Source organism: Sorex fumeus, unplaced genomic scaffold (assembly GCF_029834395.1).
Source record: "Sorex fumeus unplaced genomic scaffold, SorFum_2.1 ptg000024l, whole genome shotgun sequence".
Lineage (NCBI taxonomy): Eukaryota > Metazoa > Chordata > Mammalia > Eulipotyphla > Soricidae > Sorex > Sorex fumeus.
In genome coordinates this window covers 15,167,223-15,191,874 of record NW_026606081.1, presented here as the reverse complement: position 1 = coordinate 15,191,874, position 24,652 = coordinate 15,167,223, and the positions used below count along the sequence as shown (strand labels likewise).

Genomic DNA, 24,652 nt, shown 5'->3' with positions numbered 1-24,652 from the left:
GGGTCTGGGAGGGAGTCTAGAGAGGAGTAAGCCAACCGACCTCTGCTCTCATAAACTTTTGCATCTGCTACATTCTAGCCTCCACTGTACTTCAGTTATTTGGCTGTAACACTGTCTCCACCCAGGAGGGCTTAGCCGGTGCCCTGGACTGGGTGCCAAGGTGCACCTCCAGCTGTTTATAGACTTCAGCCTGAAATGAGCCAGGAGCAAAAACTTGGAGAACCCAGGATTCGCTGTGATGCTGCCTTCTGCCAGGCGGAGATGCATTGTGGATGGGCAATTGGGGGGTACTAATTATTACATCCTAAGACATAAACAAGTTTGTACAGGAAGTAGAAATTGATTCACTCCCTTGAGATTGGTCCCGTTGGTGGGTAGCCTTCCATCACCTCTGGCAAGAATTCCTTGCCTCCTCTGTGATTTCCCCAGTTCTCGGAAGTCGCTCTTTGACCTTCAACTGCCAGCAAGTTCTAGGCGCTGATGGAGGCGGGGCTGAAGTGCCAGCTGAGGTTCAAGCTCCATCCTTCCCTGGGTCTCACCTCCCACCCCACGAACACTAGACACTTGGGTGTGCGCAGTGCGCGTCCTGCCATTTTAGCAGAAACCATCACTACCTACCGGATTGAAATAATTCCCGGAGTTAATTTACTACCGGAGGACGTGAGCTAAGGGTGCTCATTCTGGACCCTTCTCTCCAGAGCCAGGCTGCACGCTGTTATCAGGCGCCAGTATCTCAGGCCGGGCTGCAAAGGCCATGTGTTCCAGGCAGCACTGGAACCGCCTTAGTATATACTGGTTCCCGGGACGGCCCTTCCCGAGAAGGGCGGTAAATGCACCTCGTGGGGAGTGCGGAACTGCAGCGGCAAGGAGTCCGGGATTCACAGCGCACGGGAACCCTAGGCCCCGCTCACGGCGGCGGGCCAATAGGCGGGGCGGAGGCGGGTCTTCACCGCCCACGGAAACTCCTAGGCCCCGCCCACAGCGACCGGGCCAATGGGCGGGATGGAGGCTGAGCTTCACCGCACCTAGGAGGCCCTAGGCCCACTCTGGGGGGCCGGGCCAATGGGCGGGGCGGAGGCGGGGCTTCACTCTTCACTGGAGCCCCTAAGCCCCTCCCACGCGGGCGCACATTCGGCGGCGGGCCAATGGGCGGGGAGGAGGCGGGGCTTCGCCCTGCGCAGAGCTCTCAAGCCCCGCCCACGCGGGCGCACAGTCGGCGGCTGGGCCAATGAACGAGACGGACACGAGGCCCCGCCCCGGCGTGTAGGCGTCACGGCGCCGACCCCGCCCCTGGGGTCTCCCCTCACCCTGTTCAGTGGGTCCGGTTCGCTCCAGTCCCGCTGCCGAGCCTCACGCCGCCTCACGCCATGGCTTTCGTCACCCGGCAGCTCGTGCGCTCCCTGTCATCCTCAGCTTCCTCCTCGGCGAAGAAGATCATGGTCAAGCACGTGACGGTCATCGGCGCGGGGCTCATGGGCGCCGGCATCGCCCAGGTGCGACCCCCGGCCGCGGCAGCAGCTGGGGCGCGTGCTGGACCCCGCGGGACCGTCCGCGCCGTCCCGGGGCCTGGCCGGCGCCGCGCCCTCCCGCCGCCTCCGCCCCGCAGTCCACTGCACGCTGGGCCGCGGGCCCGGGCGCTGGGAGCGGCCAGGGGGCTTGGGGGGCGTGCGCGGGCTGCGGGGGGCGTGCGCGCGTGGGGTCGGTGCGCGAACCGCGCGGGCCGCGGGGAGCGTGGGGGGGGTCAGTGCGCGGGCCGCGGGGATCGTGGGGGGTCAGTGCGCGGGCCGCGGGAAGGTTGCGGGGTCTGCGCGCGCGCGGGCCCTGGGGGGCGTGCATGTGGGGAGGTCCGTGCGCGAACCTCGAGGGGCGTGGGGGCCAGTGCGCGAGCCGCAGACCGTGGGGGTCGTGCACGCGTGGGGGGTCCGTGCGCGAGACGCGGGGAGCGTGGGGGTTCGTGCATGAGCCGCGGGGAGCGTGGGGGTCCGTGCACAAGGCGCAGGGAGCGTGGGGCCGTGCACGCGTGGGGGTCCTCTCACGAGCCGAGAGAGCGTGTGCGCCGTGTCCGTATGGGAGCGGACAGGCTGCCCTGGCTCTGCAGCCGTGCCCCGGGTTTCCCAGTGCCGGGTCCAGTTACACTGGGCGGGAGGGAGCCAGAGGCGCCGGAACCTTTGCCCCAGTGCCCTGTGTGCGCAGTGCTCGGTGCCTTGGTCCAGTCGCGGTGGCCAGCTGTGCCTTGGGAGGTGACCCGCGGGGGTCGAGGGTCAGTTGTGCTATGGGAGGTGACCCGCAGGGGGCGAGGGTCAGCTGTGCCATGGGAGGTGACCCCGCGGGGGTGAGGGTCACCTGTACCTTGGGAGGTGACCCGCGGTGGCTGAGGGTAAGCTAGTACCCGCGGTGACTGAGGGTCAGCTGTTTCGCCGGAGGTGACCCGCGGTGGCTGAGGGTCAGCTCTGCGGCGGGAGGTGAGCCGGGCAGCCCGCGACAGTGCCCTTGGCCTTGCTTGGTTCCGATGGGGCCTGGGGCAATCCGCTGCTGAGGCATGGGCGCTGGTTGCCTGGGAGTGAACCCTCAGCGCCAGCAAGGAGCTGGATTCTTTCCTGCCCGCCACACCCCCACTTCCATGCCAGCTCTTAAAAATAATCTAAAAATAACCCTTTGCTGCTCTTATTTATCTTCATGTCCCCCATCTCCCACCTGTTGGCCACGCGTTCATTGGGTTTTGTTTTCTCCTGATATCTGGGTCTTAGCATTTTGTCCCACTCTTTTCTTTCTTTTCTCTAAGATGGTTTTGGACAGGGTATCACCCTCCTATTTGGGGGTGGAGTTGCACGGGTGTTTGAGGGCCGCTCCCACTCGGGAGTTCTTACCAGCAGTGCTCATGCTGTGTTGGGTATTGAACCAGGGCTTTCCACACCTGTTGCATGAATATTCGTTTGGTCTGAGACATGGAGATGAAACAGGAGAAAGGGAGCTGGAGCCGTAGCACAGCGGATAGGAAGTTTGCCTTGCATGTGGCCAACCTGGGTTCGATTCCCAGCATCCCATATGGTCCCCAAACACCTCCAGGATTAATTCCTGAGTCTGTGAGCCAGGAAAACCCCTGTGCAAAGCTAGGTGTGACCCAAAAAGCAAGCAAACAAACAAACAAAAAAACCAGAGGGCCAAGGCTCCTTCTGCTGGAGGCCAAGAGCAACTGCCAGAGGCCTCTGTTTATTCTATTTCTTATCAGTTACATCCTAATGACTTCACCACAGAGAAAGACTCACTAATCAGAGTACAAATAGTTATAGGATGAGCATTCGTCAAAGGAACATCAGGGTATACATTGTCTTGTCAAAGCTATGTTGTTACGATTAAAAACGTCAGAGGAAGATACGGAACTGGACAGTGGACTCTACAGATTACGTCTCCCACATTCTTGTGGTCAGTTACACATAGGGCAAAGAGAACGCTCATACTGATACTTGACGATCAGTCCAGACTAAGGATGTGTAAGAGAGGAGGAAACTGCTGCCTGGTACTGCTGAGATAGTGTATGACCAGGTGGGCATATGAGAGCATGCTGTACTTCTCTGGGTCATTGGACTCAAAGTTTTCAGTTTGCCCACTTAGTGTGAAGTGGGGCCTTGGTTCTGCTTCCTGCTTGCAGGGCAGCGTCCAGAGGCTCATCCTAATGTGCTGGCTTAGCACCAACATCTCCCCTTTTTGTTTAGGGCAAATTTTAGCCATCATAGCAAATTGGGCCACCTGTTTACTCTGGCTTCTAGTTTTGTACTACTTAAACTTCCAATAAAATATCAAACACATAATGGTCAGTACAAGTAGCAGAATACCCATTCCTACAGATCCTCCTGTCAATCCCTTGTTGATGCTAGTTATAGGGTTGAGGGAGCGTAGGCCATCAGAAATTTCTTGCCATATTTCTGGAGATCCCAGATTAGAAAGATGGTCTTTAAAGGTACCGTGTATTTTACTTTGCAAGTCCAAAATCTTAGTGGTAGGGGTCTGGAGCGACAGCACAGAGGGTAGGGTGTTTTGCCTTGCACGCGGCCGACCCCAGTTCGATTCCCAGCATCCCATATGGTCCCCTGAGCACCGCCAGGAGTGATTCCTGAGTGCAGAGCCAGGAGTAACCCCTGTGCCTTGCCGGGTGTGACCTAAAAAGCCAAAAAAAAAAAATCTTAGCTGTAATTTAATATTTTTTTGTGCTAAAAGATGTTTTTTCACCTTATCCCAAGGAAACTCAGTTTCATTATATGGTACAGGGGTTCTACAAAATGAAGTAGTATTCCAATCACATTTCAAAGACATTTGTTGGTGGAGACTAGCTAACTGGTCTCCAAGCAGAGTAACAGTTTGTGTAACATCAGCCAACTCAGCCTGCAGTTCAGAGCAATTTGTCTTTGAGCAGTCCATAATTTTTTGGAATTCTCATGCCACTTCTGGATGAATTCTGCAGTCTGTGTTCCTTGCTTCAGGGCCACACTGGCCATGGTTGCCGTCGCTGTCACTGCAATGATCCTCATAATGGCAGCAATGAGCAGACCCAGGAATCTCTTGGTGCGTCGGGAGAGATGGACAAGTAGTTGGTGAAGTGCTCCCGTTGTTGGATTGTCTTCCCATGGTTGAGGAAGAGTCACTGGCATCCACACACCTACTCGGGCTCTGAGAAAATACAAACTCTCTCCTTCTAGAAGTCTCACAGAAGGGTTACTACAAGTATGCATGGAACACTGTCTGCAGGAAATAACTCCTTCATGTATATCCCAATTAATTTTTCTTTCCAAGATCACATAAGGAAGAGGCACACAAGCTAAGAGAGGGCGGGTTAAATTTCTGTTGAAATATATCACATCAGTAATGCCATTCTTACTTTGGCTGCCCTGCTAAGATGCGAGCTCATATGGAGCAGAGCCAATTTTCCTAAAATAAATTTGTTTTGTAGATTGTGGTTGGAACAGTGCTGGAGGGGCAAATCCTTCATTTTCCCAAAATGTAGTGTCATATGATATAGCATTCATATATTGATCGCTTTTGGTCACCATATCAGGCTTCTTTTTATCCCTCTTTTGTCCATCTGAATAGCATAAGTTTTAGGGCTCCAATCCAGAATTCTAATGGAATCATCAGTATAAATACTAGTGACTGATCCCCTACAATTTTTCCAAGAAACCCAAATCCAAATCTTTTGCAGCCTTCAGTTTACACAGAAGTATGGCTGGGATAGATGTATTTGTAGCCAATCCAATAGCTTTAAAACCCATAGCTGAGGACATTAACGTCTGAGTTATCTAGGCTCAGTAATAAAGAAATACAGCAGCCAGACCTGATTGGTCAATTGCAGGCAATGGTCTCCTGCTCCAATGCAAATAGGCGTTCCCTCGATTCCTGTGTCATATTCAGGAAAAATTGTTCCCTCTTCCTCAGGTTTTAGGGGCCCACGATTCTGATATGGGTTGGACAGTCAAGAGGTTTCATTGTTATAAATAGGTATCGCTTCATCCTGCCACAACGTCCCTCAGTAAAGGGGGCTTAGGAATGTCAGCCCACTATGTCAAGTTAATTGCGATGGACTTACCTATATTGTTGATCAGTTTGAGCCTTTTTGAATTGCACCAAAATTTATCTTTATCTGTATAAAAGCAAAGCCTTTTTTCCATCCTGTGATATTCATGAGTTACAGGATCCTTACATTGTGTCACTCTGTAATTCTCAGAGGGACTTTCCCTCAAGTCAGGGGGATTTCTGTCCTTTTCTTGAATTTAGTGACTGTCCCAATATAATTCAATGGCTGTTTGAGTTTCAATCAAATTTATAAAATCAAAATTAAAAAAAAATTACCACTGTTACATGTTCCCCCTTTTTGTTTAATGAGCATATCTTTCAGTGTTCTTTTGACTTGTTCTGTGATTGGCTGACTAGTGCTATTGTATGGAATAACTGTAACATGATTAATATTATAGGTCTTAAAATGAAGATAATTTTGTACAGTGTAATTTGGAATTCCAAGAGACAGTTGACGCTAGTTAATATCCCCTAATAATTTTTGAAAATTATTTAACATCTTTAGATGATCTCTTCTGATTTGCATCTTTTTAGAATAATTTTAGTTTACCAACCACTTTGTCCTAAGTATTCCCAAGGAGGCATTTTTTGGACTTTTTCAGTAGCTATTTGTAAGTCCCAATATTCCAATTCATTCAAGTCTGTTTATACATGTTCTCTATATCCTGTTCTGGTGGGGTGGCCAGCAATATGTCATCTATATAATAGATGAATTTGGGGGGTCTGTAAAATTTTTGCTTAGTTTTTCTAAAGACTGGTTTACTAAATATTGACACATTGACAAAATATTGACACATTGTAGGTCTTTCATCATTGTTTGAGGTAATATAGTCCAGTGATATCTTTTATCAGGAAATTCATTGTTAAGAGAAGGCATTATAAATGCTAATTTTTCCTTATCCTCCTCTCTCAATGGAATGGTATAGAAACAGTCTTTCAAATCTATTATCATAATGTCCATTGTTTTGGAATTAGATTGGGCGGCCCTGGTTGTAGAGGCCCCATGGGCTCTATGCCACCATTAACTTTCCTCAGGTCAGTCTGCATACTCCATTTGCCTGTCTTCTTCTTGATAACACTTGATAACAGTGGTGAATTCCAGGGGTTGGAGCTAGGGACAATGTGTACCAGATCTAGTTGTTGTCTAACTAATTCCTCTAAGGTTTTAAGTTGTTCTTGTTTCAAGGGCCACTGCTCAACCCAGACAGGTTCAAACTATTTTTTTTTTCCTCTTTGGGTCATACCCGGTGATGCTCAGGGGTTACTCTTGGCTCATCATGCATTTAGGAATTACTCCTGGCAGTGCTTGGGGGACCATATGGGATGCTGGGAATCAGACATATTCCCCCTTTTTGTTTAATGCCTTGCACACAGCCAACCCAGGTTCGATTCCTCCATCCCTCTTGGAGAGCCCAGCAAGCCACCGAGAGTATCCCGCCCGCATGGCAGAGCCTGGCCAGCTACCCATGACTATTCGATATGCCACAAGCAGTTAACAACACATGAGGACCAGTGACCTAAATGGGATTCAGAGAATAGCCCCAGCTCCACCAAATGCCCTCCCTGCATGAACATCTGAATAGGAAGGTGTGAAATCAAGCAACGGTGTTCCAAGAACATTGATTGAAACATCTTAGTGACAGGGTGTTATCACCTGGACTCTTGCAAAAGAAGTGTAATTGTGCAGACCTTCTAGGACCACAGCACACGTCATCACACGTCATCCGGTAACTTTGAAGAAAATCAAAGGGTGTCAAGATGGAGCTTCTAAAAAGAAGGTTCCGGTTCCGATTTGGGGTATTAATCTGCAAAGGGAGGAGGGGGAATTACTGGCATTGAAAGGTGCACGGGCTTGTGATCCAGATCCTTGAGCAGCCAGGGGCAAGGAGGGATATTAATCCCATGGGTGGGACCCGTCATGGACCCGTGCTTAGGCAGGGGGTGACTGTGGGAATGGTCACTTCCACCCATTCCCTCACTCAGCTTCTGACCGCCTCCACCACCTGCAACATTGTTGTTGTTGTTTTTAAATTTTTATTAGTGAAACACCATGAGGTACAGTTGTAGACTTACAAATTTTTGTGCTTGGGTTTCAGTTATACAATGATCAAGTACCCATCCCTCCACCAGTGCCCATTTTCCACCACCATGGATCCCAGTATCCCTCCCACCCCCCATCTGCCCCATCCCACCCTGCCTCCGTGGCAGGGCATTCCCCCTCTGTTCTCTCTCTCCTTTGGGGTGTTGTGGTTTGCAAAAGAGGCATTGAGTGGCAATCATGTTTGGTCTATAGTCTACTTTCAGCATGCTTCTCCCATCCTGGAAGGATCCTCCCAACACCCTTTATTTGGTGCTCCCTTCTCTATCTCAGTTGCCTTTTCCCCTAGCATGTGTGGCTGGCCTCCAAGCCATGGAGTAAACCTCCTGGTACTTATCTGAGCTGTTCTTGGGTGTTAGTCTCCTATTTTGTTACTTTATGTTATGGGAGAACAGATGACTGGTTAAAGCAACATTGTTTTTTCATTGTTGATTTTGGCTCCAGGGAAGGAACTCACCTCACACTTGCCTGAGGTGTGCCTTCCACCCCTGAGCCACACCCGGGCCCCCTCCACTCCTCTGGGGACAGCTCTGGCACAGGCTGCCCCGGCCTGTCACCTGGCTTCAGCAGTGCCTGCGGGGATGCCCTCCCTGCCAGCCCAGTGCAGTTGCCTCATTCCTTTGCGCCCTGAGACCTCTGGCCCTGGCTGGCTCTGCTCCCTAGCAGGAATGTGTTCTCAATGGAGAAGTCTGCCTGCCGGGCTGGGCTCCTGCAGTCTAACAGGAAGTTGCTAGATCTCTGGCTTCGGTTTACCCGGGGACCCCTGGAGCAGAACTGCCACCACCAGTAGGGGCCCTGCGTGTCGGGGTTGTCATGCGGGCAGGGCCTCTGGCACCAGGAGCTCTCGCACAGCTGCCTCTGTCTGCTGCCTAGGGACACTTGCTCTGCCCTCCCGGCCTCCCCCTGGAGTGTCTCCTGGTCGCAGAGGTGGCACTGCATGGAGAACGGTGCTTGGGGAGGCTCCGTGGGCCGGTGCCCGTGGTCCTGCAGACAAGCCAGGGACCTGGAATGAGGTGGGGGGCGCTCTGGATCCTGCCCCATTGTGAGCCCTCAGAGAGACCTCGACAGGGCGGCCCACGTCTGTCTCCAGTCTCCTGAGCTGTGTCTGAGCCGGTTCTGCGGGGAGTCATTTGTTGACACTGGTTCTCCCACTTTATCACTTTGTTCTGGTGAGTGCTGAGTGGGATGAAAAACACCGAGAGACTCTGAGCGTCAGACCCGTTTCCCGGGCAGTTAAGCAATTTCAGGCGGGCGGGAGAGGCCCCGCGGTTAATCTCCCTGGCCAGGCCCAGGCCATTTGCGCATTTGTGATCGCCTGCCTGCTTTGCCTCTTGTTTCTTGTTTGTTTTAAATTTTGAAAGGAACCGCTGAGGCTGTGGGTTAATGTGTAAGTCTGGTTAGCTAGTCAGCGTGCGTGTGTCCGGTTTCAGCTCCTGACTTGGTTCTCATGAGCAATTTGTCTCCAGCAGCCCGTTGGCGGGCAGAGGCGCCCTCTTGTTCAATGGCCTGTGCGTGGGGACAGGTTGTTGTGGCGTTGGGAGGCGAGAGACACGTGCTCGCTCGTTCCTTCCATCTGTCGAACGAGCCTTTCTCAGGTTGGCCTCTGCCTGTGGCCCCAGGGCCGGTTGTTCAATCCATCATTGGGGGGCCACTCCCGGGAGGGGTGTTTTGGGGGCTCTGACTTCTCAGGTCTCAAGCTGCTCCCTCACCTTCCATGATGCTGCCCCTCGGAAACGAGACATTTGCATCTTAAAGGACTCTGGGGCTGGGTTCTTTTCTCTCAAAGTGTACGTGTGCACGTGTGTGTGTGTGTGTGTGTGTGTGTGCGCGTGCATGTGTGTGCGTGCATGTGTGTGTGCGTGTGTGTACACACGTGTGTGCACGTGCATGCATGTGCGTGCGTGTGCATTTGAGTGTGTGTGTAAGAGAGACAGACCCTCACCCTCTTCAGAGGGTGGGTAGTTCAGTGTTGGTTTCCTCAGCCAGGAGCCCTGACTGAGGCAGCGTGGTCGGGGACTGGCCCACCTCAGTCTGCTCCAGCCATGCCTCTGGACAGCTGCAGCTGACCCTGGACCAGGGCTCCCTCCTCCGAGCGTGTCCCAAGCCCTAGTGTCCCAGAGGAGCAGGCTAGCACTTTGCCTTGATGGGCTGCATTGCTTGCGGCCCAGGGTGGGGCTGTGTGTCCCCAGACGCTGTCGCCTGCCTGCTCCCCACCATCTGCTCCTACTGTCCGCGGGTTGAGGCTCCCTCGGCCTGACTGGGAGGGGGGTCATTGCAGAAGAGGTAGGGCCCACGAGGGTGGGTCTGGACAGGGGCCAGGAAAGTCATCACTGGCCGGCTTTGGGGTTGCTTTGCCCTGTCCTGTATGTTGCCCAGCAGTCCCCTGCCCCTGGCGTGAGTCCCTTATTTTCCTTGCCTCCAGCCCCCGTGCTGACCCCTCTGTGCTGGCCGCTGCTGCATGGCGCTTCGACCCTGGAAGTGAGTCTCCCTGGGGCCTCCCGGCTCCGCTCTTCCTTGTACCTCCCACCCCCTGCAGTGACAATACCCTCTCCCTCGCAGGACAGTCCAGCCTGCCCCGTCTCACCACCGCTTGGGGGAGGACCCTCACCCCCAGCCCCTGAAGGTGTCAGTAGGACGTTCCGGGAAGTTCAGCAGGTTCTGGAGATTTCTGGCATGACCGACTGCGTGGGCCTTCTGAGGCAGAGGGAGTCAGCAGCGCCTCTCTGCAGCAGGCCAGAGCAGTGAGGTCTGCTCTGAGCCCTTACTCAAGCCCCATGTGGGGTTGGGTCATTGCTTGTCTGGTCTCCGTGTGCATGAGAGAAAACAGTCCCTGCTGGAGTGTGCATGCACACATAAGTGCGTGTGTGTGCGTGTGCGCACGTGTTAGCCATCCACACCTGCAGATGTGATAGAGGGTCATAGAGAGAGTCGGGCTAGTGCTGGGGGGCCCGTGAGGAGGTGCCTGTGCAGGGTGGACCCCACCTTGAGCACGAGGGGCCGGGACAGGCCCTCTCCGCCCTGGAATGGAAGGGCTTGGAGGTGAGAAGATCAGGTGTGTCAGTGACTGTTGGTCGTCAGGAGTGTCTGGGCTCTTTGCTCATAAACCTGGCGTGTTTCTGCTGTCAGCAATCAGCCGGAGGACTGTATAGTTTCAGCCTTTTGCTCGAAGTTCCTGCTTCCAGCCGAGTAGGGATTTATTCTGTGGTGTGGGCCCAGGGAGCTCCCGGGAGGGGTCGGGTTCTGGGCGGGGGTTCTGCAACTCTCGTGGTTCCCCGGGGAACGTGCTGGGCTGGGTTTGCTGTTTGCCGCAGGGCCAGGACACTGTCAGCAATGGAGTCGGCTCTGCCCGCCTGGCCAGCTCACCGAGTCCCGCCACTGGTCCCTGACAGTTGCGCCTGTTCACCTGCCTGAGTTTTTTTGTTTTGTTTTCCATGTCATATGTGTAATTTGCCAAGTGCATAACAGGATCTCAGGGAGGCACGTGTCACCCAAACATGTGAACATCCAGTCGTCATGCTTAGGAACCGGAAAAGGATCCCGGCCGGTTTTTAGAGCGCTGAAGCACTTGGTCTAAAAATACCCCTCTCTGCCTCAGCCTGCCCAGCCGGGGCTGGAGATGCCAGACGTTTTCTTGTTTGCTTTACTCTCCGTCGCTGGGCGAGTGCAGCACACATGGCCTGCTGCCCTCTTCCCCGCGCTGCCCAGGGGGTCCGCAAGGGGCTGTGCGCTCGGCTGCTCGCTCAGAGCCTTGGTGCAGGAAGAAGGGCTGAGGTCAGCAGCACCTGTCCAGCAACCCGCGATGCTCAGAGCAGGGGAGCCGGCCGGTGGGGCTCGGAGGCAGCCGCTCAGGCCACAACCTGTTCAGACAAATCTGGAGTGCAGAGAATGGCCGGGATCCCACACGGGCAGGGGCCGGGCCCTAGACATGGGCTCCTGGGGCAGACTCAGTACAGCGACCTGCCTGGACGCCGAGGCCAGCTCAGCCCCCGAGGAGCCTTCGAGGGGCACGTTTGGGGGTGGTGAGTGGGGACGCTCTGCCCGCTGTCCCGAGCTCCCTGGCTGGCAGCCCAGTGCGGGAATGTCACAGGGGCTCTGTCTCTGGCCCTCAGTGCCCCCGGGTACACGAACACTGGCAGGCAGGAGGGTCTGCACAGAGCCGGCCCGGGGCCCAGTGGGAGCTGGGGAGCCCCGTTCTGTGGTTTGGGCTTTTGGGCCCCACCGGGCAGTGCTCCTGGCTTCCTCCTGGCGCTGCACTCAGGTGGTGCCTGGGGGCCACACAGGGGATGGGGACCCACCTGGGGGGCTGCGTGCCAAGCCGGTGCCCTCCCCGCCATGCCAGCATGGAGCTCACCCCGGGGAGGGCCGGGGAGGGGCAGGGAGGCCACTGCCAGGCGTCAGCTCACACTCCTGTCCTCTCCGGGGAGCCAGAGAGGCCGCATGGAGCACATGGCCAGGGTGCTGGGGGGGCGGGCTGAAGGTGCCCCCCGTGTGCTCGCACACCCCCACCCCACATGCGGTGGCCTGAGTCTCCCTGCCCTCCACGCCTCAGCCCCTCCGGATCCCCTGCTCCGAGCAGGCGCTGCTGACCTCATCCCTCATTCTGCGCCAAGGCTCTGAGCAGAGCAGCTGAGCGCTGACCCACTGCAGACCCCCGGGGCGGACACAGAGCCGCCCCACCTCAGGCTCAGCTGTGGCCCTGCCCTGCCTGGCCTGGCTGCCCCTGGCCCCGGGAACCTCCCCTCCCTCTGTGGTGCTCCCCCCACAGAGCCACACCTCCTGTCCTGGGCTCAGGAGGAAGCAGACAGTGCTCGCGCCCCACGTCCAGGCCTGCCGATCCAGCTTAGGTCACTGGAGCTCCCCGAGTGGCCCCTGCGACTGGGGGCAGAGGCTCTGTGGGGAAGGGTCAGCCAGCGCCCAGCAACCTGCTCTGCCAGTGAATGGTGCTGCCCGGGGCCACGTGCCAGCCTCCAGCCCGTTTGTCTCCATTTCCTGAGGAAGTGTCAGGCTGTGCTCAGGCCTCACCCTGGCCCTGCTCGTGAGGCGTGCTGGCGTGTGCCGGGCCAGCACAGTGCCTGCTGTCCTGCCCCCTTCCTGTGCCGAGCCCCAGGGGTGCCCGTCTGCCAAGCTGTGGGCACCGGGGCCCCTCTGGCCACGGGGCCTGTGGTGGATCTGGTGACTGGCTGGGCACTTAGTCTGGAAGCGGAGCAGCAGCACCAGCCTCAGGGGTTGCGGGGAAACAGGAATCTTGGCTGGCATCCGCGAGGGGTTCCTAGTTGGTGCCTCATAAGGTGGGTGGCATGGGGGGTGGGGGGACCCACGAACTCTACCTGGGATCTCCAGAAAGTGGTGCCTTATCATCGCCGGTCCCTGCAGCAGATGAGAGCTGCCCCGGGCTCTGACGGGACCAGGTGGTCTTGGACACGGGCAGCCAGAGAGGAGCCTGTGTCCCGCCTCTCCTGCCACCACGGGGGTGTCTTGGCTGCTGTGTGTCTCCCCTTCACCAGCCGGTTCCTGGGGGTCTGTGGATTGAGAGCAGTGTCCATTGCTGGGGGTCTGTGGGCTGGAACCACGTGCCACAGGAAGCACCGGGGCTCGGGCCGGCTTGGTGTCTACTTGGCATCTCCTCTGTGTGGGGCGGACCGAGCTGCAAAGAGCGGACACGCCTCAGTTTTGTTTTATTATTTCTGTTTTGGGGTCGCACCCGCCGATGGTCAGGGCTGATGCTGGCTCTGCACTCAGAGTCGCTCCTACAGTGCTCTGGGGGCCCCTTGGGGTGCCAGCCTAGGGCAAGGCCAGCGCTTCCCCGCCACGCTGTGGTGCCGGGCCAGCCCTGAGCGCTGCTGTTTCTCTCTGCCCCTCAGGTGGCTGCGGCCACCGGCCACACGGTCGTGCTTGTGGACCAGACCGAGGATCTTCTGGCGAAGTCCAAGAAGGGGATTGAGGCCAGCCTGAAGAAAGTGGCCAAGAAGAAGTTTGCGGAGAACCCCGCGGTAATGCAGGGACGGGTCTCTGCGGGCTGCTTGGCGGGCGCTGGTCCTGCTTTGAGCTGTGCAGAGCCATTTTCCCTAATGACCCCCCCACCCCCCGTGGCATCACGCGGGACCCTGCTCGGGGCCACGTGTGACCCTGTCCCAGGGCAGGTATGGGTGCCAGCATGTCCTGTGGGTTTGGGGCCCGAGCAGGTGGGGCCAGCACTCCTCCCCCTGAGTATGTGGGGGGGGGGGGGCAGCCCGGCAAGGAGGTGGCCTAGAGGGAAGGCTCAGACTGGCCGTGTCCAGGGGCTCACGCCCATGTCCTGGCCAGGGAGCAGGGCTCCCAGGGCAGAGGGGTGTCCACCTGCCCCCGAGCCCTCCCACCACGCTGCAATGCACATGGCACGCTGTTTGCCGCCCAGACCCTCTTCACGACCTCAGCGCCTTCCCTCTTCTTGCCACTGTGCGGCTGTGTGGAATTCCCACACCTCGTCACTGCCCTGGACAAGCCTGCCCCTGGCCCTCAGCCCTGCTGACCCTGTCCACGCGCGCTTGGGACTCGCGTGAGCAGAACCATGGTCATGCTGGCGCCTCCGTTCCGGGACAGCCACGGTCCCCGTGGGCACGTCCCCCCGTGCAGGGAGAGGCTTGCAGGTGCCTGACGGGACCCATAGTGCCAAGGGCCCGGGAGTGGGCAGTGCAGGACAGCAAGTCTCAGCGCAGACAGCCCGCTTCCGTGTGCGGACGTTTGCGTGCCTCCAAGCGCCCCCGGCTTCTCCCCACCCCAGGGTCGCACTCGGAGGGGCCCGGGATTGGGACACGCGCTGCCTGGCCCACGTGCTCTCCTCCACCTGCCCCGGTCACAGGCCTGGGGGCCACGTGTGGTTCAGTCATGCAGGGATAGGCAGGGTGGGGCCCCGGGCCATCTGCATGCAGGGCTGAAGGCCGCCCTTGCCCCACTGTCCCCGGGCGCTCGGCCACCCGGCCGTGTCCTGCCAGCCTTCACTCCATGGTCCCCGGGCATCCGGCCACCTGCCCGTCTCCTGCCCGCCCTCACCCTGCTGTCCCTGGGCGCCCAGCCACCCCGGCCGTCTCCTGCCCACCCTCACTCTGCTGTCCCTGGGTGCCCGGCCACCCTGGCCGTCTCCTGCCCGCCCTCACCCTGCTGTCCCTGGGCGCCCGGCCACCCCGGCCGTCTCCTGCCCGCCCTCACTCTGCTGTCCCTGGGCGCCCGGCCACCCTGGCTGTCTCCTGCCCTACTTCAGGCCGGTGACGAGTTTGTGCAGAAGAGCCTGAGCAACATCACCACCAGCACAGACGCGGCGTCGGTGGTGCACAGCACGGACCTGGTGGTGGAGGCCATCGTGGAGAACCTGAAGGTGAAGAACGAGCTCTTCCAGAGGCTCGACAAGTTCGCTGCCGAGTACGTGAGCGCTGGGACGAGGGGGTTGGGGGTGCTTCCCCAGGATCGGGGTGAGGGGGAGGTACAGCCACGGTGTAGCCATGCGGGGAGGGGGGCCCAGAGCTCCCTGCAGTGCTCGAGCTTCTCCTGGCCCAGGCCTGTGTCTCCTGCAGGTCCTGGGGTGGGGATGCCCAGTGGGCACTGCATCTGCCTGGAAGCCCCTGTGCCCCACCGAGCTCCCCGGGCATGACTGATCAGGGCTGGGAGGGGCGGTGGGTAGCGCCTGCTGTCCAGGCCTCCTGCCCAGCGGGCAGAGCAGGGCCAGCCTGGGTTGGCACGGGCAGCTGGGGTTCTGAGCATGGGACTGGCCGTTGGGTTGGACACTGAGCTGTCGACGGCTCCGTCTCTGCCCGGGGCTGCCTTCTTCCCTCCTGGGTTGGAAAGCCAGAGTAAGTTTGTTTCCCTGAAACGCTTCCCTTGGTGCTGTGGGCGGGGGTAGGGGGATCCGTGTGGGTGCTGGGAACAGGCTGCGGGTCTGCTGCAGGCAGAATGTGTTCTCAGTTCCTCGGGCTGGCACACGAGCCCCCCCCCCCCCCCCCCCCATATGGATTTAGAGCCTGGTTCTGATCCGCAGCTCTGTGTGTCTTGGCCACCAGGTGGCGCCCTAGGCAAAGCCTAAATACTGCTCAGGGGGTTTTGGCCACACCAGGCTTTTGTCAGGGAATCCTTCTGATAGTGTTCAGGGGGAACTCTATGGGATGCCAGGGTTTAAACCCCGGTGGGCCACATGCAAGGCAAACACCCTCCCCTGTGTACTATCGCTTCGGTCTCATAGAACGCACTTTTTTAAAAGTCCGGTGTATTTGGGAGTGGGGGCATCACACCCGATGTGCTCAGGGATAACTCCTGACTGCATTCTGGGATCACTCTGGGGGCTCCGCGGACTCTATGGAGTGCCCAGGGATTGCACCTGGGTCCCTGTGCCAGGCAGGCACCTGCCCGCTTTGCTGTAAGCAGATGACCCAGCTGTCCGGGGGGAGACGCACTCCTTCCTCAGCCCCACGGTCCTCACCTGTCCCCTTCAGCCCCCTTTGCAGGGAGCAGGGCATGGGTTCCTGTTTCCCACCAGGTATTTCTGGTCGGGGACTCAGGTGCTTCTCCCCCCAGCCTGGCCCCTTCCCCCATTGTGTTTTTCCAGTGTCTGGGACGTTTCCTTCCTTGATTTCAAGTCTTTGATCATTGGGAGGGTCCCTGAAGCGAGTTGGGCCTGTTTTTTTTTCCTTTTTTTTTTCTTTATCTCACAAGCCATAAAAATTAGCGAATACAAGGGAGAGGAGTAATAATTTTGCTTCCTAAAATTAAGGTCGGTGAAGAGTAATGAGCCATGAGGGCTGAGTGGGCTGAGTGAGTCCATTTACGCTCTGGCTGTGGTGCCCTGCTGCGTTGCTCAGGAGGCCCAGGGACCTCCGCTTGGCCAAGCTGGTGCCGGGGATCCCCCGACCACTCCGGCAGCTCTTGAGGACCTCTAGGACCACGCCCAGCGGTGCCCAGGGCCCTGTGGAGCCGGGGTTGAACTCGGGTGGGCCGCACTCCCGCGGGCACCCCGACCCTGGGGGTCTCCAGCCCCTAAACTTTCAGACTTCAAATGAACCAAGTCCATGTCTGCCCCCCGACTTTCTCGGGGTCAGCCCCCACGTCACCCACCCCACCTGGTGAACGGTAAGTGGCCTCTCCTGCGCCCCCACACGCTGCCTGCGCCGTCTCTCCGCAGACACACCATTTTCGCCAGCAACACGTCCTCGCTGCAGATCACCAGCATCGCCAATGCCACCAGCCGCCAGGACCGCTTCGCCGGCCTCCACTTCTTCAACCCGGTGCCCATGATGAAGCTGGTCGAGGTGGGTGGGGTCTCGGGCGCGGGTGTCCGTGCGTCCGCTGTGCGTGCGCATTGTTTGTGCGTCCGCTGTGTGTGTGCGTCTGCTTTGCGCGTTGTACTTGAGTCCACTGCGTGTAGGGGCAGCGCGTCTGCTGTGCGTGCGTGTTGTCCGTGCGTTTTTTTGTGCGTGCTCGTGGTCTGTGCATCTGCTTTGCACGTTGTTCATGCGTTTGCTGTGCGGGTGGTCCGTGCGTCCACTGTGCATATGCTTGGTCCGTGTGTTTTCAGTGCGTTTCCGCTATCTGTGCGTCCGCTGTGCATGTGCGTTGTCTGTACGTCCGCGGTCCGCGCGTCTGCTGTGCGTGCAAGCTGTTCATACGTCCGCTGTGCATGCGCGCTGTCTGTGTGTCCGCTGTGCATACACGTTGTGTGTGCGTGCTGTCTGTACGTCCGCTGTTTGTGCGCGTTGTCCGTGCGTCAGCGGTCCATGTGTCCGCTGTGTATGCGCGCTGTCCATGCGTCCATGCGCGCTGTCCGTGCATCTGCTTTGTGCGCCTGTGGGTCACGTCTACTCGCAGCGCTGAGTCGTTGTCCGTGCGTTCGCTGTGCGTGCGTCTGCGTTGCATGTTGTCCGTGCGTCCACTGTGCGTGCATGGTCAGTGCATCTGCTGTGCGCTCGTGCCTGTGGGAGCCCCAGGAGTCTGCGGTGGAGTCGGGAGGCTGGGCGCGTGGCTTCTCGCTGGCTTGTTTGTGAAACTGCCAGACAAGTCTTGGCTCGGAGACCCCACAAGGGCCCTGGCACTCCCCCTGCCCTCGTCTCCTTGGGGACTCTGCCTGGCCTGGGGTGCCGTGCAAGAGGACACCTTGCGGGGTACTGGAGCAGAACCGAGCTGGAACTGCCTGAGGTGCTGCGGGCCTGTGAAGAGTACCTTCACCATGTGGCCGCTCTCCAGGGCCCTCCTGCTGGATGCAGAGGGCCTGGGTGCACCCCCGCCCCCGCCGCATGTAGACGGGGTCGGGGGAGACGCTGGCCCAGGAGACAGTTCGCCCCGTGCTGTGGCAACTTGCCTTTACGGGAGGCTAATTACAGGCCGGCGGCGCTATTAAAGCCGCATTTGTTCCGAGGCCCCGGGGTTCCTGTGCGAAGTGTGGGGGCCGCGGGCCCAATGGGAGCCCTCTCCACCCACCTACGCCCACCCGTCCCAACCCTCCTGCACCCCACGCCCTGACCCTCCCTGTCCCCCCACGCCCCTCCTGGCCCTCCCATACCCCACTCCCCGGCCCATCCACGCCCACCCATCCTTGGCCCTCCCCGGCTCCCCCATGCCCCTCCCGGCCCTGGCCCGGGCCCAGTCCTCCAAACTGTCTTACGGCTTTTCTCAAGGGGCAGCGGGGCCCAGTCGGGAGTGATCCCGCGGCCCAGCACCCTCTCAGCTGCAGGAGCTCTGGGGAACCAAACGCCAGCGGGAGAGCATCCGGCAAGGCCAGGGTGTTGTGCCCTGGGTTCTAGAGCTTTCCCGAGCCCCGCTGGGAACCAGAGTCATGTGGACACCACTTCCGTAGGCCCCTTTGCTTTTCCTCTTATTTCTGACCTGGTGGTGGTCAGGACTCGTGCCCAGCAGTGCCTGGATGGGATTGGGGTCAGCAGTTCTGGGCAGGAAGCGCCTCACCCCTGTACTGTCTGTCACCCTGCGGTCTCCTCCCGGCTCTGTGCTGGGGCTCTCTCCTGGCTATGTGCTCAGGGCTCATTCCCAGCTCTGTGCTCAGGGCTCACTCCTGGCTCTGTGCTCGGGGCTCACTCCGAACTCTGTGCTTTGGGCTCTCTCCTGGTTCTGTGCTCAGGGCCCCCTCCTGGCTCGGGGGACCATTTGGGGATGGAACCTAGGTTTGCTCCATGCAAGCTCAGGGCTGAACCTAAACCCGCAGGCGAGTGAGGTCACTGACCTGTATCCCAGCCCCTTCCCAGCAGCCCACTGGAGGCTTCCCAGAAGCCCAGTGGGTGACTTGACCCTTCCTGGGGCCTGGCCCTCTCGCAGCCCGGCCTGTGGTGTGGGCTGTGGCCTCTGTGCCTGGCTGCAGCTCTGGTTTCCATTGGCTTCCTTCCTCCGTGTGCTGGGACGGAACTGGTGGCTGACCCACCCCATGTGTCCAGGGAGGTCCAGGCTGGCCTCGGGGTTCCAGTGCCCGCCTGAGGACCCAGGGCTTCTGGCTCTGGGGTTTGGGGCTGTGGGTGGGGGCCCAGTCGGAATCCTGGGCTTTGCTCGGTGCCCTATGCCGTGGCCTCTTTGGCTGCATGGTGCCAGTGGGACAGAGCCGGCCCCCTCCGACTGTTGACTGTGTCCCCTCCCTGGGCACTGCAGTGCCCCCAAGTCCTGCAGCCTGTCCATGCGCCACTTGGCTTTGGCCCAGGCTGGCGTGGTGCTGGCGCCTGGGAGACACGCGTTCACACACCTGTAAACGTGCCCGTATGTGCACATGTACACACACGGCCTTGCCGCTGTGCCCCGGCCCGGAGACACTCCTACTCCCCCGTGTCTCAGGGCTTCTGGGCTCTCCTGAGATCATAGCCTGACTGACCGTCTTCATTCTCTGCTTTGCCTTTCCAGGTCATCAAGACGCCGATGACCAGCCAGAAAACGTTCGATTCTCTGATGGACTTCAGCAGGGCCGTGGGCAAGCACCCGGTCTCCTGCAAGGTGGGCACGTCTCCCCGGCGCAGGACCAGGCGGGGCTGGGCTCTGGCTCACATGGACCTTTCTGCTGGCACGTGTGCCGACAGCTATCCACTCAGCCCTGTCCCCTGGTGCTGTGGTGGGGGGGACGGGCCAGGCCACTCCCTGAACGCTGGGCCATGTGGCTGAGCAGGAAGGACCACCGCTGCACAAATGAGGTGTTCCGTATTGTTTCCGGTCACCGCCGCCCACTGTGGGTGACCTTCTGTTTCTCCCTGCTGCTTTCAGCCCCTCAAGACTCGGGACCTGTCCCCGTGCACACCCCCACTCAAGACCCTTGGGTTGGCCCAGAGTGGCCACCTCTGCCTAACCTGGTGGCTCTCCTCTGGTGTTCCAGGGAGGGCACATGTCGCTGAGACTTAGTGTGGGCGCGGGAGCCCCCGAGCCCCAGGACAGGCTTTCCCGCTGCCTGTGACATCCCTCAGGGCCGGAGTAGGTGGTTCCGGGTGACCCCTGGCGCCCGAGATGGGACCTGACTTAGCCGCGTGCTGGCCAGCACCTTTCCGCCGTGCCATCTCCCCAACTCCCGCTTCCGTTCCTGGTCTGGGGAGGATCCAGGTTGGAATTTCGTGTTCATGTTGGCGGGCTCCGTGGTCCCGTCGACTCTGAGCAGTGCGGTGCTGTACATCGGGGTGGGGAAGTCATGGTGGCAGTTCACGGGCTCTGGTGCTCTGCGCAGCCCAGCCTGAATATCTGAGTGGCCCTTGGCAGGAAGTAGCTTCCCTGCCCTGGGGGCGACGTCCTCGTGGTGAGGTTGTGGCAGAGGAGAAAGTGCCAGGAAACTCAGGCGTCTCTTCCCCCTCCCAAAACAGGACACTCCGGGCTTCATCGTCAACCGCCTCCTGGTGCCCTACCTCATGGAGGCCGTGCGGCTGTACGAGCGAGGTGGGTGTCCCCAGCTATCAGGGGGCTGCTCTCGGCGCTCTGGTCACAGTGTCCCCAGGCCCCGGGTCCCTGAGTGCCTCAGAGTGGGATTCTGGGACCTCCAAACCTAGATAGACCCAGACCCGCCCTTAACCTCCTTCCTCTTACCCCCCCCCCACACACACACACATGCACACATACGCACTCACACAGCAGAGAGTGACACATCTAGACCAAACTTGCATCTTGGACCCCAGCTTTCCACAACAAAATTTGCTGCTTCAGTGACACTGCGTAAAATCCCTACATTGTCTACAGAGCATCAAGGCTGGTGTGACAGTTACAGTCACTTGTAAGCCACTGGTGGGCTGTGCCAGCCCCCACGGGAGGCTGTGATGGAGATGTGGAGGCGGGTGTGAGGCCTATCCCTGCAGCCCCACGGTGCTTGGCGGCTGGTCCTAGGCCTGCATGGGCCTGTGCCCTGCCACTGAACCGCGGCCCGGGGCCCTGAAATGCTGCTTTCCAGCCTGACGTGGTCTGAACAGGCTGCCTTGACCCGTTTTGCTTGGCACAGAGGGCCTTCCCTGTGGGTACCCTCAGGCTGTCCAGCCCCGTGCAGGGAAAGGTCCCCGCAGGGGACGGCAGAGACTCCTCCCCAACCCCTCCCAAAGTCTCTCTCTGGAGACCCGAGTGTCCCCTTGGTTCCTCCGGGAAGCCGAGTGCCCGACTGCTCCAGTCCCAGCACTGCCCTCTCTGTCTGGGAAGCAGCATCTTGCTCTGTGCCGCTTGAATGGCCCGTGCTTACCCACTGAAAGATACGCAGAATGCGTCCCGCTCACTCCATGCGGCTTTCCCAGGAAGCCCCTCCCAACGCTGTGCCCTTCCTCCCTCCCCCCCCCCCCCCCCCCCCCCCGCCCCAGCCCGCGTGAAGCTTGCCCACAGGAAGCTTGGAGCATCTCTGATGTGCTGCGGCTCCCAGGCTGCTTCAGGCACCCGCTCCCAGCTCCAAGGGGTGGCCACACCCCCACCAGCCAGGCTTCTCAGACAGGCTACTGAGACCCTCCCAAGGGACACTGGGAGCTGACGCGGCGCTTCCCTGTCTCCTCAGGTGATGCGTCCAAGGAGGACATTGACACGGCCATGAAGCTGGGCGCCGGCTACCCCATGGGCCCCTTTGAACTTGCCGATTACGTCGGGCTGGACACAACCAAGTTCATCATCGACGGTAGGAACGGGGCCCACAACCTGAGGCCAGTGCCACAGAGAAGGAAGGCAAGGCCCTCACCGGGGAACACGCCCGGTGGTCTTGCCCACTTCCCGCCTTGAAAGGAACGCAGGCGGCCAGGCCTCAGGCCCATAGCAGCGCTGCGAGGGAACATTGGGACATCATCCTTCCCATCACTCTATTTGACTTATCACGCTCAGCCTATACTGGAACGCACTTAAATTTTTTTTTTTATTGGATCGCCGTGAGCATCCAGTTACGAAGTTGTTCACGGTTGGGTTTTGGTCATATGATGTGCGAAACCCCATTTTGCAGGAGGGGTTTGAGCCCCTCCCCCAGGGGGCAGGTCTGATGAGGTGGGTGGCCAGTTGGGATTGTCACAGGCTCTGAGAGGTTAGTGGGTTACTCGGGGACTAGACAGATGAAGGAGCTGGTCAGGATGGGGCCGCAGGGGGCCTGTAAACCCAGAATTCCAGCCCCACGCTGGAAGACCGCCCTGGCCAGGCCTTGTAATCGCTCGCTCTGCTCCTTCCGAGAAAGCCCATTCCAAAGATGTTTGTCCCGTACTCTAAGACCCTGGCCATGCAGGAGCCCAGCCTAGGTAGATTCAGCCAGACATCTAACCGGACAATGCTGTTCCCATGGTGACTGGTTCGAGGCTGTACGTCTTTGTGGGGGGATGGTCAGGCCTTCTGTCCACAAGGCTGTGAGCCCCTAGGCCCACCCTTTTCTTAATCGTCGAGGCGACCGTATTTCAGGCCAGTCCGCCTGGGGCCAGTCCCTGGAAGGTTCTGTCTGCATCCTTGGTGCTGGACAGGAGGGATTAGCCTGGCCCCCCAACTCTGCCCCCTTCAGAGTGCAACCCTATGCCCCAGCTCAGCTCAGGCAACACCCCAGGAGATCCGGGTGTCAGAGCCTCCCCCTAACCCTGTCCCTCCTCCCTCCAGGCTGGCACGAGTTGGACAGCAAGAACCCCTTGTTCCAGCCCTGCCCAGTCCTGGACAAGCTGGTGGCAGAGAAGAAGCTGGGCAAGAAGACCGGGGAGGGGTTCTACAAGTACAAGTGAGGCGGTGGTGGTGGGCTGGGGGGCTTTGGCCCATCTCCTCTCCCCACACAGTGCAGCCACGTGCCTTGTTTTCTTTTTTTATTGCAATCTGCCCCAGTGATTTACGCTAGTTCCCACAGTAGCGAATCCCTCCCTTGGAGAATTAACTCCCGTCCTTACTCTGTTCGTGCATGTCTTTTCTAAGAGGCTTTACACCCTCGGTGCCTTGGAGCAAACCTTTCTTTGGAGCCTTGTGGTCACTGAGAACCACTTTCGTACCTTCTCTGGGTGAGGGGAACGCCCCTCGGCAGTGGGGGCGCTGGCCCCATCCTCGCCTCGCACAGCGGCTGAGAGGGGCGGCCTCCATAACCAGCCTCCCCACCTCAGATGCCCCGCATGCTGCAACCTCTGGGAGCCCTTGCAGGCCAATGTGTCCATGCCCCGGCCTGGAACCCGCTCCTTTACATCTGCAGCCAGAGTGATTCTCATCTCTCTCTCGTTCATGAGAAATCAAAGTGCCTCTGAAAAACAGGCTCAAATTAAAGACAACCTTTTAATCTGGAAATGTGAATGGAAATAAATGAATAGTTTTAAATCATCCTATGCCTGAGTGGTTCTAACGATGGAGGGTGGCTGAGATTGGACCGGGGGGCGGGGGTGGGGGGGGCAGCAGGGCGGGGGGCTGGGGCCGTGTTCCTGTGTGACCCGTCTGTAGCTGTCACTCAGCATTTCTCACCAGCAAGGAGTAATGGCGCAGAAAACAGTTTTTACGGAACATCTGTTTCTTCTTTGCCAACAAAGCAAGAGTGTAACATAAGCTTCTTTTAATCATTGGCTTGAGAAACGATCTCCCAAGATAGACGTTTGAGGCTGGAAAGACATAGGAAACCTTGAGGTCCACTGGCCCCTTTGGAGAGCCAAAGTCTGAGCCCTGTGGTGGCAGTCCTTGTCACAGAACTGGATTTGGGTGACTATACAGTCGAGCCGCAGAGTCCAGCTGTCCCACAGACCATGCCAGAAAGTGACCCTGGCCTGGGCTACCTCACAGCCAGATACTGTCCAGCCACTGCAGGTTGCTGAGGAGGGGCTTAGTAAAAGGGGTGGGGTTTGGAGGTTGTTTTTGTATTTTGGGTCGTACCTAGCAGGGCTCCAGGCTCACTCCTGGCAGGCTTGCAGAAGCACAGGGTGTGCCAGGAATCAAAGCCTGGTCAGCTGAGTGCAAAGTAAGTGCCTGGCCCACTGTACTGTCGCTCTAGCCCCTTGTTTTAAATTGAGTCTGACAACGTCATATGGGAACTAGTAGGCACCTGGTTTGGAAAACTTGGTCATTTTCAGAACACAGCTCATGGGTGAAGGGAAGCATCTGTCCGGATGTCCAGTACTGCAAATAGCCCTTGAGGTCCACGGGGGCCGTACTCAGCAGTACTCAGCTCAGTACTAGGGAGACCATATGGTGGCAGAGACCACTCCAGGCTCCCATGGTCTGGCCCATTGCCCCTGCCCCCTCCGTGGCTCTCTGACATGACACGAGCCCTGGATTTCCAAGGGGCTGCCTTTCTACCTCATACACAGCCCAGGCGCTCGCAGCTGACCAGAACGGGGATGGAGGGAGATCCCAGCCAGATGCCTATACATGAGGGCCAAGCTACGTCACTTTCAGCCTGGATCTTCCATCCAGCTCTCAACATAGCTGCCAAACTAAGGCCAAAAGGAAGTGACTTTCTTTCCACCTTTCTGAACTCTTGAAATCTTTATTTCCTTAGAGAAAGAAAAATTTGAGAGCAGAAGAAGAAGAATAGCAGAAATACCCCAGAGAGGACTTCCATGAACATCTGAGTAGGGCATCCCTAAGAATTGTTGGGCTTGTTTCTGT

At 58.5% G+C, this 24,652-nt stretch overlaps 1 protein-coding gene and 1 non-coding gene across 2 annotated transcripts; one reads left to right on the top strand and one right to left on the bottom strand.

Moving 5' to 3' along the window:
- The first annotated feature begins 1,316 nt into the window (after positions 1-1,316).
- HADH (hydroxyacyl-CoA dehydrogenase) lies at positions 1,317-23,377 on the top strand. The gene is made up of 8 exons (XM_056114246.1): positions 1,317-1,493; positions 13,525-13,653; positions 14,901-15,058; positions 16,809-16,935; positions 19,520-19,609; positions 20,458-20,530; positions 21,618-21,734; positions 22,682-23,377. Exons 1-8 carry the CDS (start codon positions 1,368-1,370, stop codon positions 22,798-22,800), a joined length of 939 nt encoding a protein of 312 aa, XP_055970221.1. The 5' UTR covers positions 1,317-1,367; the 3' UTR covers positions 22,801-23,377.
- Positions 11,096-11,199, bottom strand: LOC130023833 (small nucleolar RNA U13). Its single transcript, XR_008792502.1, has one exon. It is a non-coding gene; the product is annotated as a small nucleolar RNA U13 (small nucleolar RNA).
- Positions 23,378-24,652: the final 1,275 nt, after the last annotated feature.

Excerpts from the sequence above, each read along its gene's own strand:
- HADH (XM_056114246.1), top strand. The coding sequence starts at position 1,368 with ATGGCTTTCGTCACCCGGCAGCTCGTGCGCTCCCTGTCATCCTCAGCT. Across the intron at positions 13,654-14,900 it reads AGTTTGCGGAGAACCCCGCG|GCCGGTGACGAGTTTGTGCA; the intron begins GTAATGCAGGGA and ends GCCCTACTTCAG. Across the intron at positions 21,735-22,681 it reads AACCAAGTTCATCATCGACG|GCTGGCACGAGTTGGACAGC; the intron begins GTAGGAACGGGG and ends TCCTCCCTCCAG.